We start from the raw sequence: 16,103 nt of genomic DNA, 5'->3' as shown, positions 1-16,103 counted from the left end.
AGGGTAATGAATCACTAAGCAGTACAATGAGAAAGGCCAATAAGCAATATTACCAAGAGGAGAGAAATAATTCTTGCTCTTACAGACCTTTCTGGTATTCCCTGCCATCAGAATACTCCCTCTCATTAATTAGCAAAATGAATTATCCAGCTTATGAATTGTGGTTTGAAAAGAACAGCTTAAAGCAGCAAGATTTATTAGCAAAGAAAACTAAGGGTTGGAATAAGCTGATTTCATGGACTTGTTTTCTAAATGGGAAACATTATTAAACCATCATAATAAAATTAAGAAATTATTTCACTATGACACCAAGTACCACAAAAAGGAAAAACAGCTTGATGTCCTACTAACTAAATAAAGGCTAGTAGGGGTATGAAGACAAAAACAAAATTAATTTCTCAGAGTAAATACAAGCTGGGAGATATGGAGAAAACCATATCATCAAGGGGAGACATTTCTGTCTCCTTTATTTCTTTATAAATATCTCTGAAATGTATTTAAATTACTCAAATAGGAGGATCTATTCAATAATATTCTATATCATTCAGTAACAAATAATTACTGCCTTTTATTTAGACATTTCACATTTTCACATACAGAACTTACACAAATGACCTCAACTCGGTATTTAAACTATGCAAGTCTGAAATATTCTGTAGCTCAGAAAAAAAAACCACTCTCGTATCCTTAACTTTGACTCAAGGGGAACATTACAGAGAAAGTCACAACAAGGTGGCATCCTTAATACATAATAATGACACATTCAGGAAATGCACCATTATTTATACATGTGACGTGCTGTAAATTGCTTCCATCATCAGAACTAATTGTAGTGATTATTAATGCAGTGTTATGAACTGTCAGAATTGCTGTTTGTAATTACATTTGTGCAAATGCTTCATTACCTGCCTAATGAATTTGGCATATATGCACATGTAAACCCCTGTTTTTGTTAACATAATGAAGGGCATTTTTTTCCCCTTAGCTACTGATGTGGAACTGGTTTTACCTATATTACAAAGTTCAAGCATCCACTGCCAGAAAAAAAACCCACAACCCCCCTTTGATATGGTTTGTTTTCATACTCACCAACAGCATCACATAATGCCAGCTACTTAAATAACAGCTTCAGGGAAAGAACTGCATGCCCCTTATTCAGTATAAATATGTGATTGAGTGGAAATTACCTTGAAATGTGGTTACCTGACCACTTCCTACCTTCTTGTGGGCCTCTGAGCAGTTGCTGAGGACGCAATGCAGACGGAGCTCTTGGGTGCTGATCTGGAGCCTTCCATCCCAGCCCTGAGGGCCAAACCTCAGTCTCCCAGGAACAGAAGTGTGAAAATTGCACAGAGGAAAACAGATGCTTTTAAACTCCCCTTCTCTGGGATGCAGTTCAAGGGTCCCCTGTCAGAGACAAAGGGAGTAACTTCTGCACTGGCAACAGGGAGCGTTGCTGAGAGCTGTGCCAGCCTCGCCTGCCCAAAGGGAGCACTCACAAGGCTGGAGCTGGAAGCAGAGTGAGAAACAGGTTTCTAAAGAATCAGAGGCTATTAGACAGTATTTTTTTCAGTAATTCCCAGATGCAAAAGTTTTGATAATGACATTTTAGTTCCCAAATGTCCCTTAGGAAAGGAGAACTGTTTGGTTTGCTACTGAAACCAACAAAAACAGAGTCTTTACCTAGAAGTCTATAAATGTTACTCAGATAACCACTATAGCTTCTTAGCTAAGTCATCCACAGACTTTATCCCAAGCAGAAAATTTACTAGTTTAACATTTATCAAAAAGCCTTACAACTCCTTGAAATTTTACACCATTTATCAAAGAGTCATGTTTGAAGTTGAAGTTTAATATTTTTCATTTTGCCTCCATATTTATAGTGTTAATAGAGAATTTCAGCAAGATGATATTCAGCACAGGGATTCATCTGGTTTTTAAGTTATTTGGCATTTGCTGTTAAAACTGGCAGAAATTAATCCTTATGTCTCTGACATTTTTCTATATTTTATCCTTTAGTTTAAGAAGTAATGAACATAAAATTAATTTTGTTACCCTTGAAAATAACGATGTGTGGAGGGTACATCAGAGGGATCAACTCTTGTCTTTCAAAAGGAAATAGATCATCCTGAGCTGAACAACATGTAGCAGAATCTGGGCAAAGGTGAAGGATTTTATGTCTGACAAAAAAATCTCCTTAAATCAGAATGCTGAGTTCAACCATGAAAAAATACAACACAAGTTTCTACCCCGAATAAAACCACAAACCCATGAAATATATTCCATCTGGATTAGGCATTCTTTGATTTTTTATTGTAATTAAAAACAAAAAACACCTTAACCAGAAATATAGTAAAGACAGTGTCTGGACAGGAATTTATGGTAAGCCACAAACACCTATGGCTCAGAATAGTGGGTGAGAAAAGAAAGTTCTCTAAAGTATAAAGCTTAGAAATTGGTTAATTCAAATATATACATATATATTCTTTCACTAAACACAGACTGAAACAAGACAACAATGTATATGAACCACCTTTATTTAAAACTTAGTCTAAATTTTTCAGTTTTCCATTAAAAGTATTATAACAGTAAGTTATAAAAAAATTGAAAAAAGAACAAAATGCTCTATTAATAGTCAACTGCTCAGCCACAAAATAGCAGTTATCCTTCCTTTCTCACAAATATCTTTCCAAATCATCCCACACCATCAAAATCAATCCATTTGTAGCTCTGACCCAACTTTTTTTTTTTCTCTTTTTTTTTTCTGTTATTTTTCCCTGGCATTGGTTAGTATTCCTCTCTAAAGGAGCTCTTACCCTTTTCACATCCCAGCTCTGCCCTCATGTGTGCTGTGCTCCAGCAGCTCCATGAGAATACCCTGCTGGAAGGCAAAAGTGTGCAGTTAGGGCTGCCTTCATCATGGTCTGCTCTGCTGATGAGAACAAGCTGACTGCTCCAGCACTGCCACTGCTGCAGGGAAGCTGACTCACACTGGGCTTGAGGATCTTTCTGCAAGTTCCTGGGGTAGCACACAGGGATAACCAGGGATCTGGAGGGAAGGAGACTGCACACTACCTGTGACGTGCCTGTTCTCCACATTCTCATGTCCTCTTTCTCCTCCTTCTTCTTTCCACCCATCAAGCAGAACTTTACACTGGGAAGGAGCAAAAGACAAAACAAACAGCACATAACCCTTACTCTTTAATTCCTTTCTTTATGCCTGATTGCAGGAACCCATACAGAGGGCACTGAGCCATTTCCTGAACACCCAGGTTTGTAAATCCACTCTGTGGGAGAATGGTCATGACCATGCATTTAGGCAAATTTAGAGCAGAGCAAAATATGTGAGTACCATTGAATGAAAGAGCTCTGGCTTTAGAGCATGCATGGTTTTTTTGGTTTTTTGGGGTTTTTTTTGTGGTTTTTTTTTGGTTTTTTTTTTTTTTTTCCATAAGTGCACCACTGGCTAAAGCTGGTGCAATAAATGCTTTTTCTGTCTTTGCATGCATACCTGTGCATATCTATATTGAACAGTACAAATGTTTGTGTTATTGCCACACCTTTCCTCCTGCCCAACTCTTATGGGAAACACAGAGGTGGTGCAGGGCACAGAGGGATGGCACCCTGCAGCTGTTGGGTTGGTTTGGAATCACTGCAGTCCCAAGTCCTGGCCTCCCACAGAATGGTCATCAATGCTACCACTTGACCCCACAGGGGAAGGAGTAATTAAAGCAAACAAAAGGGAAAAATTTAGTTGACTTTTACCTGGTCAAAACCATAGAGAGCAGCATGGAAATTAGCCAGCATCCTTGTAGGGGGTAATTTTAATTGAATTTCTCGTATTCCTTGGGGAATTACGTGCTCTTCTGTGGTTGGAGCTGGCTTAGCGCTGATAAAGACACAGAAATCAGGATGACATAATGTATTGCTCAAGGAGTTTGTCCAAGGTTTTGAACCACTCAGCTACTTAGATGAATATTCCATTGAAAAACAGCCAATATGGTTATTTTACAAAACCAAATAAATTTGTTTTCCTTAAGGCATTGTCATTGTGACTTCTTAATGGGGTAACAGTTAAGTCATTGTCATTTCTTGGTATGTATCGAGGTTTCACCATTAGCTTCTAAAATTTGATTCTGAAGCTAATGAAAATATTATAAACTCAGGGTTAAGTGATCTGTGGTTGTGGGTGTTATCACATACAAAGAAAAGCATGGCTCAGAAGACATCTGGACTCTCATTAATTCTCTGTCGAACTGGGGCCTAGGACAAAACATTTTCAAGACATACCAGGAGCAAGACAGTAGTGCTAGACAGAAAAATGGTTCCAGCTATCCTGCTGCTTAGGAAATATGTCTTAGACTACTTCAGAGTGTAGCTGTCTTTAAAGTTCTAAATATATGAAGACAGTGGAAAGACACTGATAGGTCAGAGAAGAGCGTTATAATGGAAAAGTATCTGCCTCCAAAGCACCTCCTGGTGAAAAACAGGAATATCGGGAAAAGTTTAAAATGTGGCTGGGCTAAAGATGTTTTAAACACACTGTCAGCCCACACTGCACATTTCTTTGTTACAGTACTAACATTTCAACTCAAATTGCAGCTCATCCACGAGCTTTTCTTTGGCCCTTCACTGATGTGCCAGAACCTCCTGATTGTGCTGGCAATCTCCATGCAGTGCAGGAGGAATTACACCCAAAGAATACAACATGTCACTCACACCCTAACTGCTGCATCACTTTATTATGAGGTCTGCTGGGGGAATATTCCCAAACTGTCCCTCACCACATGGAAAAAGGAAGAGAGGAATGGAAAGAGAGGGAGACTTACATATCACATGACATGATTGCATTCTGGCAGCGCCTGAATTGTCATATAGGCTGCATCCATTGAATGCAAAGTGGAAGTGATTAAAGCCTTAATATAATAAAATAAACATTCAATGTATCAGATATCTGAATTTGAGATATTAACTATGAGTGACAGAATAGTGCAATCTGACACAAAAACCTGAAGTCAGTCTTTCTTCTGCCAGTTTGCCAACCACTGTGCCTACTGCCTTTGCAAGATCTGAAGCCAAAGTAATTTTTAAAGTATTTCCCAGGTCAGTCAGAATCACAGGTGTACGTTGGTTTGTCTTTTTCTTTTTAATATTTAATTATGTACTCTCTAGCCTCCAATAAAATCCATAGTAAAATACTTCATCTTTTTGCTCCAAAATTTTTTTGAAATATAAGCTTACAGGGTTTTTGGGCCCAAATGCAGAAGACTAAATCTTGAGAAACACTGAGTGTGTCCAAGTCCCAATAGTTCTAGCTAGCTTAGAGCCATCTGGGATTTGGCCCAACATCTTCATGAAGTTTCCTTTCAGACTTCCCAAAATCCTTCACTATCAAAAACCTTTACAACAAAATTGTTGCCTCTCTCCTCCCTCAAGAGCCAGGCATAACAGCCTGGAAAATGGAGCAGGTCTGTAACACCAGAAGCTCCTCAGAAGTTCCCCATCCTTCCCTGAAGCTTCAGGCACAACACTGCCCCCAGAGCAGCTGTGAACCCTGACATTCCCTGAAAACCAACTTGACTCTTCCCTTCACAACATTTCTATGCAGGGTTGTTTTCAGGCTGGCATGATTAGCTCACTTACATGAAATACGGTTAAGCACGCTTCCAATTTCATTTCTGACGAAGGGGGCAGTTTGTGCATGCTCCCACAGTGCCTAGCACACCAGGGCCCCTCATTAAACCCATGGTGGTTTTGTTTCATCTGGCAGAAAACACTGACTTTAACCCATCTCTTCATTTGTTGCAGGCAACCTGGCTGGCAGACAAAGCAGGCTGCTGAGGTTAAACCAGGAGAGGAGAGAGCCATCCCATTCCCATAACCACCTTAATGTCAAGGCCTGGAACATGCACTTTCATTTGGCTTCAGGGCTGACAGTTTGTCACATACAAACATTGGCTATTGAGCACAAAACACTGGGGAGGGAGCATCTTTTTTCAGTGGCATTTATGGTTGCTGTGCTCCTGTTCACTCTGTTACTGTGCTGGGAAACCACGGCTTGCCAGGGCATCCCACGGATCTCTTTATCTCTTTGTCCACGGCAGAGCGGGTTCTTGGTCCATACAAAGCTGGCCAAAGCCGTGGCTGCTATCTCAGAAAAGCAGCACTCCAGGACTAATTATACAGCTTCCCCAGGGACAGCCAGACCCATTTCATTAAAGTCTCCATTATGGCTGGCTAAATGGAATAGGAGCTCTTAATTAGGTGGGGGAAGGGTGTGCCTGAGGGCAGGCCTACCCACCCACCAGGGCCTTCTGTGTTATCTCTCCTGCTCCTCCTGGGAGAGTGCACTGTTCAGCAAAGAGTGACATAAACCCTGTTAATACGATGTTTATCCTGTTACAACCAAAAGCAAAAGCAAACAGAACAAGATTATTTGCTTAGAACTATTAATGTTTAGAACTTTTGATGTAATCCACCGTGTATTTTGTGTTCTGGGAACATCTCCCCATTTGAGGAGGTATTCCCCATGAGAAAGGCAGTTTGACACTCACTTGGAAAAGAACCCAATGGCCATGTGGGGCAGCTTTCTTGAATGCCTCCTTTGCAACCATGTCCTGCTTTTGTCCTAGAGACATGTTATGAAATCTTCCAAATCTTCTATAGTGAACCCAAGCTTCTTGCCTGCAATAGAAATAATTGGGGAAGGGTGAGTGATAGAGGGGGAGGAGATGGGAAAATTAGCAGAGCAGAAAGGAAAAAGAATGATAATGCCCCCATTAATTTCACTATCACTTGTGCAATGCATATTACTTCCTCTGAAGCACTTCACTAAACCCTTACAATTTCAACAAGCAAAATTGCAAGCTCTCAACAGTGGCCTTATTGCTGGTATTAGAAAAAGCCTGCAGAAATCTGTTCCCTTGGTTTTAAGATAATGAACCTTTTGACATTTTGATAGATGCTCAGCATTGTTACTGAGCTTTAGAAACTCTTATGGGGGGTACAGAGCAATTCCCTCATGAAAAAGGGAGCAACATGTGGTAGATATCACATCAGTTTTTTAACTGATTGGTTCAGTGGGTAAATGCACAAGCCTCTCACCTTGTGGGGCCTGAGCTTAAATTGAGCACAGTGAGGTCACAGCTGTATTAACCTGGTATTCTCACTATTGTCTGTGGGGAATAGTAATCCTACGTATAAAGCCACAGAGCCCTATACAATTGAATATAGTTTGTATAATGACCATTATTTAGTCACAGGGGGCACAAGATTACATGAGCATGGAGAAAATTGCCCTCTGGCCCTCATCTAGTCAAAAGGTAGAAAACAGTACAAAGGAAACCTGCATTATGCCAAGCAGAGGAATGCTCTAAAAATTTCTTCATACCGTAGTGCTTATGGCCTTACACTTTTCATCCTCCCCATTCCCATGAATATGGTGGGGGTGGAAAAAACTTTGGAACTTGAATCTTCTGCTGAAAACAAACTGTGCCCAATTTCCCTACAGTAATGCATATCCCATCCCAGTGACAGATGAATCCACAAGGCTTTGTTCTGTTCAGTAAAGAAAATATAACTACACATACATTCTATAAGCACATACACACAAGCATATAACCATACACCAGTTTATACACATTTATAGCCCTGCATGCCCCCATTTCACTTTCGAGCTCAATTGTTCTTTCTTTAATGGGAGACAGTTAAGTGGTCCTTGAACCAGAAGCAAATAAGAGGCTTATGTAGGGTCTCATGATCTTCAAGTGGGCTTAGCCCTGATGACAGGATGAAAAACACAGGAGTGGCTGGACTGCTCTCTTCTTAGCATTTTGCTAATTCCGTCATTGTGCTTTTCGTGTACCTTGAAACAAGATTTTTCTCCACACAATTCCTATACGTGACAAAACATCTGCTAACACAAAAGGTGTGCCTTGATAAGTACTTCAGGTCTGCACCATTCTCAGACTTGAGTGTATCTGAGACTGATGGTCATTTCATCAGAGAAATCATCAGGAGAGAGAACTGAAGACAAGAAAGGAAGCAGGTGGGGAAGCAAGAGAGAAGATGATTTTTCCCATTTCCCTGCAGGATAGTGACCATATGACAAAAGAGAGAAACTTCTGAATAAAAAGGACCTCATTACATGCAAGCAATACTGTCACATAAACTGGGGCAGGTGGGCAAAATAAATACCTAAGACTAAGCTTGCCTTCTCAGAAGTCATGTAAAAATGGTGACTGTGGGATGTGGAGCAACAGGCCCATAGGACCATCACTTGGGACTGAAAGACAAAACCAGCACAACTGGAAAACAAATGTGTCAGTATTCACAGCTGAAGACATACAGAGTCCTTCTTGGTATCATACAACTTTCAAAAGGGAGACCCTGAAAAATTGTCATCCTGTGGGGTTATCTACCTGCTGTAATACCATAATGAGAACTAACACTGAAAAATACAATTATAGTTGTTAAGAGGATAGCTTACTGTATGTCTGTTTATCAATGACTGTTCTCCTCAGGCATCTATATTCAATCTAAAAGAAATCAGAATCACAGCTCTCCAAATATGCTGTGACTCGTGTTTTACCACACTACCTTTTCATAAACTTTTCATCAGGAGAACAGGCTGTGAAGGAACACAGTAATGGATCTCAAATTCTGGTTGACCACCCAGTTCTAGAAGTTATTTACTTGCTTCTCAAGATCTGAATTTGTCATGCAAGGCATTACTCTCACACACACTTGCCCTGAAAAATGAACCCTCAGATTTCCTACCTCAGAGCAATACAACATTCTGTCCTGGACAGTATAACTAGTTTCTGAAAAGAGCTTTTTTTCTCCTTTTCTGGATATGTGGAGTCCACTCACTTCTTCCATTTCTTGGTGGATCTTTAAATATCTTTATCTACCCCTCTGAACACATCCATCACTGCCATAGCCTGGAAGCATGCCAAATACAGATGTTGTACCTTTTGCATGATGACTGAAACAGGATCACACTGATAATTTTTGAGTATGTAAAAACCCCTAGTGCAACCAAGGAACTCAGGACTTGCCTTAAAATACTAAATTACATAAATAATACACAATTACATAAATAAAACACTAAATATATATGCACAACCACGCATACATAAAAATAGTATTGGTAAGAGCTTACTTTGGTTGGTATTGCCATTGTCTGCTTACTGTTAAACATCTAGATATGACAAACTGGAAACCCTCTATGGGACATTTACTAAAGTAAGGAGTGGCAGGGAGTTAAAATTCTAGTTTTAGGGGAGTGGACAAATCATGGTAGAACAGAATTTCCTCACAAGATACAGTATATGATGTTTAAGGGAAAAGGCACTCAAATAGTGAAGAAAACTCCACTTTGAAAACACCACTATTGCTACTAAAAAAATTATGAGAGAATGCATGACTTTATCTGAAAGTGTTTAGGTGAGGCACGTGTCCAGAAATAATAACAGAAAAGATATAGAACTCAAAAGCAATTTTCCCAAACTACTCTAATGATACACCATGGCTGTGTAGTTAAAATGTCAACAGGATTCTTTTGTGTTCAACTCTGAACTGAAAAAGGAAATGCAGTTCAAGGAGTCCTATCTCTTTACTACTTAGAAGAACCATGACAGCACACAAAATTGAAAAAGGTCATCAGAGTTGCTTCAGAGACACCTCTGACTCCCAGTCCAGTACACCTGAGCCCTGACTTTTTCTAGGGCATACAGTTACTAAAATAAAAAGGAAAAGCAATGGCTTGAATGTTATTTGGATATGTATTATTTACTTCTTACTTATATAGCAGATCAATTTCAACCCTAATTATCAAAATGCAAGCAGCTAAGTCATGCTATTTATCCTGAACCTAGCTTTATGAAGATATTGCAGCATTTAAATGAAAATAATTACATTATAGCATCTCTGGAACTTCTGCAATTTTTGTTGATACTGAAGTAGCAGTCACTCTGTATAAGAAACTACACAACCACAGGGTTTGGGCACAGTCATGAGCTTCCAGAGGAGAAACAGTAAATCCAGTTAATGTCATCATCACCAATATGAAAATTTCTCCTCACCTGAAAAGCCATTTGGGCCAGGAAAATGAGCTTATAATTTTCAAAAATCCTTGGCTTGTGAAAAGAAAGGTCCAATATGTGACAGCTTCTTTTAGGTTAGAGATACAACACTGAATATCTCCTGATTTTTCAACTTGTTTTATTGCTTTGTGGAAGATGCATTGAAGGCCTGAGAGTTAGTATGATTATTTTTATCTATTTGAATTTTGCTTTTTTTGCTTTACTACCCATAAGATAATTGGTTTCCTACTGTAGGCTCCTATAAAGAGCTGACCCAAGCAGTGTAAAATGCAAGAGGCTGAAAAGAGGCTTTTAAAGGAAATTTTCAGCAAACCAGGGGTGAGGGCTGCAAACAGCAATACTCTCCTGCTTCCTTATTTATCTCAGCATGGAGACTCTCTCACTTGAACAAGCTGGTAATTTTAGAGTGGGTGATCTCCCTTACTCACTGCATTTGATCACTTGGTAGGTTTACAACGGGGAATTGTTTACACAGAATTCCTCCAAAGTCTTCCTTCCTGGCCCTGTGGGATGGCTTAACAGAAGGAAGGTAAACTTTTGCAAGCACAGTCAGAAAGCACTGTCAGAATGGAGGCAGCCAACAAAGAGACCCATGGGGACTCACTGTGGTACAGACCAGCAGGAGATCACATCGTGTTCTCTTCCCTCCGACACGCAGCCCTGCCAATGTAAACATCTGGTACAAGCAATAACTAATGTATCAGGCATCACTGCTGGAGGCAGAATTCTGTTTCTTGCACTTTGAAAAAAAAAGAAGTTGAGAGACATTTTTGCCTTCAGTGGGAGCTGGTAGATGGGGTTGACGCTGCCCAGGCTGACACTCCCGGAGTAAGGGGCGGATGCTCTTCCAGCTGTCAGTCTGTAATGCTCTCTTGTCCTGTCACCCTGAGCTTTATTTTCTTTGGCTTCAGCTACCTGAATGGTGACAGCTGTCCTGTTTATTTTTAATGTCTCATAATTATCCTGCACAATTACCAAAATATTCCTATCCATATGGAAAAGAATATGGATATACTCTAGAAAACTGACTTTATTTCAGGCAGTAGCAAATATTTGAAGTAGGTAAAGTTCTTATCTTAGAGAAGCATTAGGGAATAACTGTCCTCTGCAGAAATATGCCTGTTTACCTGGGAAAACATGGCAATCATATATTAATACATTTGTTGAAATTTCATGTTGGTATTTATTAATTTTGTGAGTACTAATTCAAATACCTAAAAAATAAAAGTCAAACATGTGACAACTACATATTATAGATATGAAAATATGAATATGGGGAGGACAGCCCTTTCTGGAAAAGCAGCAATTTGACTATTCCTATTCTAGCTCATAGAAATGCTACACTTAAAATAATATTAATAGAATAATAAGAAGAGACATTTTACAGGTGACTTTAAGTTGTTAGAAACAGTTCAATTGTTACTGCCTTGTGTTGTATTTCTGCTGCAGTTGACTTTGCTGATTTGATTTTCTTTATAAGTTCACTGTGGTCTAGGAGACTGCCCTGGGCAGCTGACAGGCTGAGCAGCATGTCATCCTCCAGCTCCCTAAGCTCAGTCATGAAACCCTTCTGGCTTCTTGGTGAGGACTGACTAGCAGAGCAAACAAAAACACTGTGTTTAAACAACCACAGCAAGAAATAATGTTCTATAGAGTTGTGAGTTATATTTTCTGTTTAATTACATCAGTTGATTTGATTTAATTTCTGAAAGGCCAGTTTGCTTTCTGTCCCAGTGTACTAGATCTGAAGTTCTGCACACCCAAAGTGAGAATGTTTAGGTCGTCATGCACCAGAACTTTATCCCTCTCCTAGTGCCCTTCCTCCTGACGCTACACAAAAGGACTGTGATCTTGCCAGGGAGGGCAACTTGTGATCTATGTGGCAGCTAAGAAAACCAGAGAATAGCACAAGGCTGAAGAACCTCACTTTGGCAGCAGAGTGGGAAAATATTGTCATAGTCTGCTCTGCTGGACTGACCTTCTGACTGTGCAAGAGCTTGACTAGTCTTGTGGGGAGCTCTCAGCCAGACTCTGACTCACACCAAAACCCTGGGTGACACAGGCCTTGTAAGCATGCAGTCCCAGGTGGAACAATGTGCAGATGCAGAGGTAAATGGACAGCTGTTTTCAGATCTCATTCCCAAGTATATGGCTTTCATTCTTCAAAGGGTGATTAAACTCCCTGACCCAGTTTGCCCTTGCATGAAGCAGGAGTACCTCAAACAGGTGGAGCAAATCTTTGTGGACAAAGTTAGTTACTTACATGAGATAACTGGAAAGACACACTAGAGAAGTAGGAGGTATTCTTGCTATTAATTTCACACCCCTAAGTACTTTCTTTTCATGTTTTATCTCATAGATTACATCCTGTCCAAAGTCCTTCCTCTAGCCACATAAAAGCATTTCTCCTCATGCTATATATTGGTATGACTGCAGCAGCCACTGAACTGCATCCCTGCAGGAATAAATTGTGATTTATTAACCAAATGCCCTAGCTCCTAACAGTGCCATTATATCCTTGTACAGACTGGCATGGAATTTTATTTACACTTATTGGCTCAAGATCACTGAAGCACAAAGCACTGCAGAGGGCTTTAAACCTCCTCTGTAAATTAAATGCAATGCACAGAGCAAACCAAGCAGTAGAGAGAAGTGTGGGAATAATATCACAATGAATTTAATTTCTAGCAGAGCTTTAGGTCAAGACAAGCCCTTTGGGAGCGCAGATTTGAACGAATCAGTGAAAGAACCTTCTACACTTTCCAGACTCCTAAAATCTTTCTAATATGGGCTTCTAACATTTACAGTACAGTGGATTCAAACAGACATATTAATTCTCGACTTAAAATTTCAGAGCAGGCAAGAGACAAATCAAAATATAGTCCTTACCTTATGTTTTTTGTGAGTCTTGCATTAACAACCTCCGCCAACAGCTGGTCTTCCAGCCTGTCCCTGCTGGCAGTGAAATTAATGAACGTGGTCTGAGCCCACAGTTGTGGCTTGTAAGTGAGGGTTAGCCAGTTTAGTGTGAAGGATGAGATGAAAATTCTTTTTGAATTCACATTTTTTGTCTTCAATCTTGGTGCGTCTGGGAAAGAATAAAAGGCACAAGAATGGGGATCTCACTAAATTAAAACCTCATAGGTATCTCAGATTGCAAACAGTGTGTACTGTATGATCTTAGCAGCATAACAAATGCACACAAGCCAAACTGTATGTGCCTGCAACTTAAGAAACAAAATGAGGATGATTGAACAGACCAAAAGTATAAGACAAATACACAGAGTATTTCTTAATTTTTGTAGTTTCATTTGTATATACAGCAGACACAGGGAGATTATTCACTGCTGTACTGAAGAGTCTGTGGCTTAGGCATAAATGTCTATCATCATAGCTTACCAGAAACTTAGGAAAATTTTCAAACAATTGCCAATGAAATAGTTGTCAGTTTTACTATAATTTCCTTAAATATACAGCCTAAAACACTAAGCAGGGACGTGTATTTATTACAAATGGATAGCCTAGAGTAGAGAGAATGGCTGGCAACTGAAACAACAAAAATAAAGATTTTTAAGGTAATTTATTAAATGTTTCATTCCAAATTAATTATTTGTTGGATGAAAGAATGAGTTATCCTAGGTTCACCTTTTATTTACTGAAATTCATTACTGAAGAGCTGTCATTTCCTGATCCCTTATCTTCAGTGATAAGGGATCACTGTCCTATACTCTGTGCCATTTTGAGGCCCAGCAGGGAGGCAACATGAAGTTCACCTTTCTATTTCTGTGGCATAGCACAAAAAAAAATTGAAAATAACTTGTAGACTACAGTGTGTGCCATGTGTCTAGTCTGGTGTGACCCAGTGACACAACTGTTTGTCATTGACTTGCCCAGTGAACAGTGTGTCAATTTTCAGGATTTGCTTGCCACACAAGCCTAAAACCAGTATTTTCTGTACAGCAATGGTTTTGAATGTTCTCTGCCAAGAAAGGAGATTCAAATATTAGTAATAAAACTCTGTTTAAAAAAGGACCAATGGAACATTTATAACATGGAACATTTATAACATGAACTCTTCATAAAATTCAAATTGGCATTTGCTAACTCAATTTTCAAAGTGATTGCATTAACATAGACACTAAACACTTAAAATGCGATTTATGAAAGTCACATCAGGACATGAATAAAGCAAGTACTTTCTGTAGAAATTTTAACATTGCTTTGTTTCTAGGCTATCACAGGGCATTTCCAGAGCCAGGAACACAGATTTCAGCTCTTAAGACCCTTCCTTGCCTGCTTCTGACATGCCCTTAGCTACAAAACATAGCTAAACATAATGGTGTGCTGAGACCTTTCTGCATTTCACCAGGGAGAAGGAAGAAAAGAGAGCTGCTTATGATATATTTTAAGCAAATTCCTTAAGGAAACTACTATGTCTAGTGCTGGGAAACCCATGATTCTACAAAACTCAACATCAGACACGTATATTGTACAATACTGCCATGCAAACTGCTAGAGATGGGTTTTCCAGGCTTGTGCTCATATAATACTGCAATAATTCAGCCATATGACCTTCAGATTATACAGCCTCTCTCAGGTGGACATGTATTCACTGTCCAGTTCTGCAACACAGTCTCTCCACAGCCTTCAAAACTGACTGCAGCTGGAGGGAACAAAACTGTAGAGATTGATATGGAGAACACAATATTGCTTTGCTTTCAAGACACACACACACACTGATGAAACAAGAGATCTGACAAAAGACACATTCTTCAGTTTGCTTTATCAGAATAAAAACCTTTGCTAAGGGAGTCACGCTCTGTTTCAGAACATCTATGAGGATATATAACAAGTTTTAGAGTTCTGGATTAAAACATTTCCTTTAGGAGTTCTCACTTCACAGAAGCAATAAATAACCAATTTCAGTGATTATCACCTATGAAAGGCAAAACCTACATAATGACTTGGTGGGTTTTATTACTGCAGCTGTTGTAGGTTTTCTGTTAATTACAGATTTGGGAAAAAGAAATGTTTTGTTATTGCTCTTGCACTGTTCAAGAGTATAAGCAACAACGATAAACAGAGAGGTGGGGAACCCAGTAGGATGACTTAATTTTTTTTCAGTAAAATGTTTAGAGTTTAATTTTGGATTATGAAGAAATGCAGAAAAATAGGCATGAATAATGGAAGTCCATGATAGAAGGAATATAAAAAAAATAGTCACCAAAGAAATTTCTAAAGACAAGTTCTATTTTTGGCAATGTTTTCTTCATAATGTCCTATTCCCTCACCTGCAGCAGATAGAACAGATGGAACTAAAGCACCACTCTACCCAGAAACAGACACAGCATCTTTCATGCAAGTCCCAGCTCCCTGATATTTAAGAACAAAGTAAATTAAAATGAGATTGTTCCCCACTAGGGTTTTTTTTTTTTCCTGTCGAAATCCTCATAGATTTTGAAATAAAGGAGATTAAGGGATTCAAAAAGGATTTAAAAAGCTTTAAAAAACCTGTATATGCCTTGACTGTAAACTATATTTAGCCAAAGCAAATACAAAACCAAATAAATTCCAGGAGGTAATGTAAGCACTCAGCTATGAGAAGACTGGGATGTGTGTAACATCTTGTCTGATCTGTCAATCTGTCTGATTGACACAAAGATCTGCTATTCCCTTGTGTATGTTCTGCCTTAGGTAACAATGCCTAGGTCTTTCAAAGAGAGGAACTCATGAAGGTGAGAAATTTTGAATATAGGAACATGACTTCATATAATGAAATGGCTTGAGAGTTTATGCAACATCTTTTCTTATGGGACACTTTAATGCAACACAAAATTAAAGCATTTTTTTTGCCCTTTCAGGGCAGATGTTCTCCAAAACAGACCATAACTCTACATGGCATAATGGTGGGATAGCTTCCTGTAGCGAGATGTTTTGGATCAGCTCAGCAAAAATGAAATAAGTGATAAATTTTTGGACAGGAAAGTACAGGGAAAC

At 39.2% G+C, this 16,103-nt stretch overlaps 2 protein-coding genes across 5 annotated transcripts in view; one reads left to right on the top strand and one right to left on the bottom strand.

Moving 5' to 3' along the window:
* The window catches only part of CDCA7L (cell division cycle associated 7 like), a 36,089-nt gene extending 30,891 nt beyond the window's left edge, over window positions 1-5,198 (top strand). Inside the window, exon 9 of the mRNA XM_077175922.1 lies at window positions 3,231-5,198. Coding sequence (XP_077032037.1) covers window positions 3,231-3,252 — 22 coding nt within the window. The 3' untranslated portion in view covers window positions 3,253-5,198. The remainder of the gene's footprint in view (window positions 1-3,230) is intronic.
* The window catches only part of LOC129117810 (uncharacterized), a 114,876-nt gene continuing 100,289 nt past the window's right edge, over window positions 1,517-16,103 (bottom strand). For 2 of the 4 annotated variants that reach the window (XM_077175933.1, XM_077175939.1), the window contains 6 exons: window positions 12,996-13,194; window positions 10,873-11,021; window positions 6,555-6,676; window positions 3,766-3,889; window positions 2,817-3,147; window positions 1,517-2,154 (listed from right to left, as the gene is read on the bottom strand). In XM_077175933.1, the coding sequence (XP_077032048.1) occupies window positions 2,021-2,154; window positions 2,817-3,147; window positions 3,766-3,889; window positions 6,555-6,577 (612 nt within the window). In that variant the 5' untranslated portion in view covers window positions 6,578-6,676; window positions 10,873-11,021; window positions 12,996-13,194 and the 3' untranslated portion in view covers window positions 1,517-2,020. Of the gene's footprint in view, window positions 2,155-2,816; window positions 3,155-3,765; window positions 3,890-6,554; window positions 6,685-8,196; window positions 8,758-10,872; window positions 11,022-12,995; window positions 13,195-16,103 lie in introns of those variants that run through there. The other 2 variants (XM_077175949.1, XM_077175944.1) reach the window with 2 other exon arrangements.

Source organism: Agelaius phoeniceus, chromosome 1 (assembly GCF_051311805.1).
Source record: "Agelaius phoeniceus isolate bAgePho1 chromosome 1, bAgePho1.hap1, whole genome shotgun sequence".
Lineage (NCBI taxonomy): Eukaryota > Metazoa > Chordata > Aves > Passeriformes > Icteridae > Agelaius > Agelaius phoeniceus.
The sequence above is the reverse complement of the archived record's forward strand: the minus strand, read 5'-3'. Positions and strand labels throughout refer to the sequence as shown.